This window comes from Notolepis coatsorum (genome assembly GCF_963971535.1).
Source record: "Notolepis coatsorum genome assembly, chromosome: 14".
NCBI lineage: Eukaryota > Metazoa > Chordata > Actinopteri > Aulopiformes > Paralepididae > Notolepis > Notolepis coatsorum.
The window spans coordinates 48,006,923-48,014,158 of NC_140178.1; the positions used below are offsets into that span (position 1 = coordinate 48,006,923).

The 7,236-nt window shown below is 43.8% G+C and overlaps 1 protein-coding gene across 1 annotated transcript; it reads left to right on the plus strand.

Moving 5' to 3' along the window:
- Positions 1-1,486: 1,486 nt before the first annotated feature.
- tob2 (transducer of ERBB2, 2) lies at positions 1,487-7,236 on the plus strand. The gene is made up of 2 exons (XM_084328218.1): positions 1,487-1,622; positions 3,680-7,236. The coding sequence occupies exon 2, from the start codon at positions 3,951-3,953 to the stop codon at positions 5,160-5,162; it is 1,212 nt and encodes a 403-aa protein (XP_084184344.1). The 5' UTR covers positions 1,487-1,622; positions 3,680-3,950; the 3' UTR covers positions 5,163-7,236.

Sequence of the window (7,236 nt, forward strand, 5' to 3'; positions counted from 1 at the left end):
GTGTGTGTCGCTGTGTTGTGACGTCAGAGGTTTTATAGGGAGCCGCTATTTTTATTCTAGGAGAGGTAAAAGCGTAGAATGGTATTTTTTTAATGTATTTTGTCACGTTCATGTGATTGTATAATGTTTGAATAAAATGTCTCAAGTATGGTAATACAGATATCAGGGAGGGTGGTTTGTCGTACTCCTGCTATGATGTTGTGAAATGTTTTGTGTGAAATTTCGAATCGTGTGTCAAACTACAATCTGGGTAATCTGACTAAATGTACGACACCAAAACACATTTAATGGGGTGTATTTACAAGTATGTGGCATATGAATACGAAATTGTAATAAATAATCAGAGATTTCTAAAATAAAATATTAACGTTTTACAAGGGAACACTTAAAAAATGTTTTGCTTTTATGAATATTCAACAAAGGTCACTGTCACCGTATTAACTTTGATACTTTCTGTTTTGGAAGAAATGTAAACTTCCCTGTCATTATTATCTCTCCCCCATTGGGCCATTGGACGATATACAACTAGTATACGTCCCCTGTCATTATTATGATACCCCCCCCATCACAAACCGTCACAGAAACGACATTACCCAGAACCCTTGCTAAATGTCATATCGCTTTACTTGCTGAATGGACATCGCAACCCAATAAACTATGGGCCCTCCTCCGTCTCAGCCAATGGAGACTCTGTTGCTATCACCGCTTATATTTTTAGCAATGGAATAGCACCACAATAAACTAAACTACAAATATCCATTCGCCGAATAAACTAGAGCCCCTCTTGCATTGCTGGAATAATTTCAGAAGCAAAGTCCCCTATGATTTTAGATACAATTTAGTTATATGAAAAGATGGAGAATCTGCTACAGTAGACTGGGCACAGTATTCAAAATATGATGTGTATGTGTGTGTGTGTGTGTATAATATATACTGTATGTATGTATATATATATATATATATATATATATATATATATATATATATACATACATACAGTATATATTATACACACACACACACATACACACACATCATATTTTGAATACTGTGCCCAGTCTACTGTAGCAGATTCTCCATCTTTTCATATAACTAAATTGTATCTAAAATCATATATATATATATATATATATATATATATATATATATATATATATATATATATATATATATATATATATATATATATAAAAAAAACAATTAAATAATATATATATATTATGGTCATAATTGGACTGTCTGTGTATATCCAGATTATACACTCAGACTGCCGTTGTTACCAATTTGGCGTATGATTCAAGTCATAGATGACTTGAAATGCTAATTACAATTGCCAAGTGAAAATATTAAGAAAGTAGTTCCACTGTGTGTACCGTCACAGCACAGGGGGTGTGGGCGAGTGAGCTGTATAAATACGCAAGGTTGTCAAACAGTAAAGTTTTCTCTGGACGCTTCATTGAAACTATCAGCAGAGGGAATGGGATACGTTGTATCATCTCAAAATTAGGATGAAATTAAACACCATCTGAAATGCATGTTGCTGAACGATTACATGTGAATGACACGAATGATCACCTTGAAGGGAATTAAAACGCAGGAACCGAACTCAAGCCCTGGCATCAGTAAGTATCAAGGATATTCTCAAACATGCATGCAGTAACGGTCTATTTTCATATAAGGACCGAATTAATCTATTCAATGCAATCTGCGCTTGGTTTTATAAGGACTGCCCATCAAAAAGGCAATGACTGTCGAAAAACTGAATCAGTAATGGGTTCTGTCATCCATTTTAGATTCTGATGTTTTCTTCCTGGAGAAAATCGCTCAAACTAGAACTCAAAATGAAAGTGTTATGTTTATTATTTTGGCTGGAAATATGGGGTTGCTTCATTTTAAAGTGTTCGTCTGTGTTACTTAAGCAGAGGAAGCCCCCCTCCCTCATCGGTCGGTTGCTAAGACTGCAACAATTCACCACTTAATTTATTTCCTCATTTAATTCACAAGGACTATTTGTAAGGAAGGGGTCCTCCATTTAGAATATCACCACCACAATGTAATTTTTGCTCAAGTGTGTTTATAGACATCGAAGCAATTCCAGGGAAGACCTTGCTGCTTTATCTGAGATTGTCAACATTCATGCAGTGTTATTTTCTTGAAGCTTAGCCTGCCTGTTCATGTTTATGCGACCCAGCATGGTAAACAAAGTGTTTCAAGCGAGCATTAGAATTCTATCTCATCAAATGAACTTCTTGTTTGGCTATAAAACTGGGGACATCGTAGCAGCCTGTACATTTAACCAGCCTATCTATCACACTAGGGGATATGCTTGCTTGGATACATTCTAGCAAAGGGTGCACAAATGCTGCTCTGATAATCGCTCAATGTAAACAAAAGCATACCATATAATGGCACTATCGTGACGCTCGACAAAAAATGAAATGTATTCATTATCATGTAAACTAGGTCTGAAGAATAAAGGGGTACCATTATAAAGAGATGACATTTAAAATAGCGGGCGGGGGTTTGAGAGCTATTGAGACGCGCAAGCACGACGAAGGCAGTTTTCTAGTTTGGACCTCGCAACCTGGCGAATGGCAAAAAATAACATGGGCTATTTGTAATGTGCCAAGCTTGCATCTTTAAACTGAGTTATTGTAATGACATTGAATGACATTGGCAACTATTTGGTCAATGTAACGTCCGTATTTGAATGGATAATGGCTAGTTTTGTATGATCTCTTAGATATGTTAATTGTATTGAGCATAATTGCCATTTCAGCTGATCAGATGGATATTGTGTTTAAGACTATTCTATTCCACATTCACTTGGCTGCATTTTCAACTTAAACGAAAGAAACATTGAACTAGCAATTCATACTTGCATGATTGCAGATGCTGCAAGATGGGTAACTATTTATATATGCTGTTATTATCCCTCAGCCCCCTGCCTTAAACTGCAATGTCACCTTTTCAATCGAACATAGGATTGGAATCGGAATATGTAAATGTCAGATGTAAACTGTCCTCCATAGTGTCAGGATTCAATATGTATAGTTGGCCTTCAAATTAGATCTCTCTTTAATTGGGTACTTTTTTCTAATCTTAATGGTTGACACCGACTTGGCCTGGCAGGGAACTCAATTTCAGCTAAATGTTTATGTGTGGCAGGTGCGGGGGTGGCGGACGCGTTCGCACGCTTTGTGATGACGGTAGCAGTATTGCATGGTGGGAAACTGTGTTCCGTAGGATCAACTGCCCTGCCATTTTACATCTGGCCTATAAGCGCAAAAAGTCTCAGATTTAATAGTTGACATCTCCAAGTTCATATTCTCCTCAATTCTGCACGTGTTTAATGATTTCCAAATGGAAAAGTGCTTGGAAAGAGTGACTCAATTCAGATGACCAGTTGGCAGCCTACTAGACCCTCACCTCTTCTCTGTCCCTCAACTCAAAAGGCCTTTACAACAATGGAAGATGTGTGCATCCATGAGTAGGATTTGTTTGGTTTTAATAGGGGGTGAATAGGTAGATAGTGTCTCCTCATATTTCCCCTAAACACCTGTAGAAAACAAATGGATGCCTTTGCCTTTTCATATTTTGTTGTAAAACATCTTATGTAGTAGTTTATGATAATAAATGCAGGAAAATAATACTTTCCCCCCCTGCATTTTCCCTACAGTTGGTACCTGACGCTACTTGGACATTGCTCTCAAAGAGAAGGGTTGGACCCTTTCTGTTCAGGTATCTCGGGACCGAAGGCTCCAGAAACTTCTTCTAGACTACAACTCCCAGATCCTCTTTTCAAGGTGCCTTCATCATGGTCAAAATAAAAGCGTCATAGACCTCCCAACCTACCAGAGAAGAACTCCCTTTCCAGTATTGCATCGCCTAAATTTCAACACTTTATCTGAAACACGTTGCCACCAAGACAGCGTTTGCACGGTATAACCATGCATCTAGAGGTGAAGGTTGCTCTGAACTTCATCGTATCCTACCTTTACAACAAGCTGCCTCGACGTCGAGCCGACCTGTTTGGCGAGGAGCTGGAGAGAATACTGGTGTCTCGCTTCGAGGGCCACTGGTATCCTGAGGCTCCTCTCCGAGGTTCTGCCTTCCGATGCCTTCATCTGGGGGCCCCCAGGGACCCAGTGGTGGAGCTGGCTGCCAGGAGAAGCGGCCTGGACACGGAGGAAGTGCGTGCCAACGTTCCCGCGGAGCTCAGTGTGTGGATCGACCCCTATGAGGTCTCCTACCAGATTGGGGAGAAGGGAGCCGTGAAGGTGCTGTACCTGGAAGACCCTCCAGGCCTGGGGAGTGAAGTTGAAAGGGTTGAGGGGTTGAGCGGAGAGAGTCAAGGAGACCTGGAGGTGGAGGAGGCCAAGAGTCTGGCCTTCAACCCTGAAGCTCAGGTGTTTGTACCGATCGGCGGCCAGGTTTCTCCAGTCCTGCTGCCTTCTCTCTCTAGCTCGCCAACCCCTCTCTCTGCCCCATCCTGCCCAGGGCTCTATAGTTACCCAAATGCCAGCGCCACCACTAATCCCAGCGCCCACTCCTCCAATACCTCAACCCCTTCCCCTCCCAGTGGGGGCCTGCCCTACCTTGCATCCCAGCAGCAGCAGTCCTCTGCTATTCCCAACCCCCGGCCCCCCATACAGTCCATCACCTTCACCACCGCCAGCTTCGCCGCCACAAAATTTGGTTCCACCAAGATGAAGAAGTGCGGCGGGTCCGGGTCAGCGGGTGGCGCCGTACCTCCTCCCCAGAGAATGGTCTCCCGCTCCCCGACCAACATCTCCCCCCCGGGGCTGCTGAAGCACAAGCCGCTATCCCTCTCCTTGCACTCTCTTGGGGGTCCGATCCCCAGTCAGCTCTCCCCCAATGCCAAAGAGTTCGTCTACCCGGGATCCCCGGCCCCTCTTTACTTCGACGCCGATGCCCAGCCCATGCCGCCCCACGCCAGCCCGTTCCAGCCGCTTCACCCCGTCGCCTCTCACCCCTCCTTCGACCCCTTCTCCAGCCCTCCCCCGGCCCAGAGCGTCGGCATCATCGGGGGCAGCAGTGGGATCTCCTACATGGAGAAGCCCCCGTTCGTGGAGGGTTTGGGAAGCTACAACCTGCAATATCCTAGCCAGTCCTTCCAGCCTGTTGTGCTGGCCAACTAAGCCTTTACCGGTGAGGAGTATCACCATAGCAGGAGTTTAGTATTAGGGAGAGTGATGCTCTGGATATTTTCATTGGTTTTCTAAAGAATTGTTCTTACTACTAAATTAATTCAACAGTTTAGGGTTAGTTTTACTACAAATTGCAGTACCACGTCCACTGCGTATTTCATGTGGTCCGTTTCATTGCCCTCCTCAACCACCACCACCTGCTCACGCCTTGTGCATCACTGTCCCTGCTCTGGCTTTGTTTTGTTTTGTTTTGTGGAGGGGTGGGGGCGGGGGCTTTAGATCCTTCATAACCGGAGGAGTATCCAGTCTCTTGATTGCACAGGTGTTTTTTTTTTATTGTTTTGCATCGAATGTTATGTGAGAGAGATTGATGTCTTTAAGCTTGCGTCTAATGGACCCGGTTAGTATAGCAGTATATGTAATAGCTCCATTTTGCACTGCACTGTCATGCTGTGAGAAAGGACCTAGCCAAGCCCTGCAGGGAAGGATGGCTGTGGAAAGCTCAGCACTTTGCGCTGCAATCTGCTCTGCCCTAGTTGCCACAAATACACAGAGGGGGGGCTGTGCTGTTTTGGTGCGTAGCATCTTCTGGTGTGCGCTGCTCTGTTTTTCTGTGGCTCATCAGGATGGCAAGCATACCTGGTGTGACTGGGCCTCGTTTAGCCTTGAAACACACACACACTCCTGACAGAAACCATTATTGTATTATTCATTGCTGATCGCTAATATATCAGAAGGAATCTGAAATATATGGCTGAAATATGTACACGACCGTGTTGTAAGAGGAAGCGAGTCCAGTGGAGGGGATAAAACGAGAGCGTCGGGATGCTCTGAGTGATGTAGCGATATGTAGCTGTCATGACAGGAGGAATTGCAGCTGGGAAGGTCGGAGGACCTTGGAGAACGTGAGAGGCAAATTGATCTTTGCGTCTTAGGATAGAGTGGAGCACTAATCTCTCTTGCACACACACACTCTCACGCTCACTTACACAAACTGTTGCACACACTCAATCTACACAAACCGATACACACTCGTGCTCACACACACATGTGCACTCGCGTGCGCAACTGCGCACACACGTGTCAGTCAGCTGTGTGTGAAGGTGAACAGGCGTGGTGGGAGGGGTTGCAGCAGTAGATTGTGATAAATGGCTTAGCATGACTTTGACTATGAAGGAGAGATCCTTACTCTGCAGAGAAAGGAGAATGATAGAGGGAAGGAGAGGGAACAGAAGGAGCACAGGAGAGGTGATCAGGTTTTGCACCTCAGTGGTTTAGACTTTAGAGCATACATTTAAGGAGTTTTAATTCCAAAAAGCTATACATCCATTTTGGTTACATTATTTCATTGCTCAAAATGTAAAATGCAACTTCAAATGTAATAACTTCAATTTCATGTAATAACTTCAGTTTTGTGTAATAACTTCAGTTTGATTCATTGTGGTAGTTTTTTTTGTGACACTTGTTGACTTTTTCTCACAAATGGTGAATATTTCATTTTGGAGTGAACTCTTCAAAACACCAGAGCACGTTTCTGGTTGAGCTACAGTGACGTCGCAACCGACTACTCACGCTCTCCCTCCCTCCCTCCCTCTCTCTCTCTCCCTCCCCTGCTCTTCTAATCCTTCAATTATCTGCGTTGCTCTGGCTGCTCCAGTGTGATGGCAGAAACATGCAGTCCAATTGACCTACCTCAGACCCGCCCTCTTTTCTTGATCCTCCAATCACAACTGTTACTTCCTTCGGACAAACTGTTCTGATTGGAGGATCAAGAAAGGGGGGGCCGGGCTTGAGATGGGTCAATAGTCTCATGTTGTCTTGCAGTATAAAAAAGGACTATGATGAATGTTCTTTTATTAATGAATGGTTCTCTGTCACTTTATATGTTAACATTGTCAGATTTGGATTTCTGGCGATATTGAGGTGATCAGCCAGGTCCAGGAGGGGTAGAGCACCCCACCCCTTTTTGAGCCATCCAGCACTTTATATTATCAGGCTCCTGAGGGCCTGTGAGACCCCTCAACCATGGGAGCCTAGCGTCTTCATTCCCTTGTCTTTCGTATGT

Bases quoted from the DNA above. Each gene is read 5' to 3' on its own strand.
- tob2 (XM_084328218.1), top strand. From the start codon at position 3,951: ATGCATCTAGAGGTGAAGGTTGCTCTGAACTTCATCGTATCCTACCTT.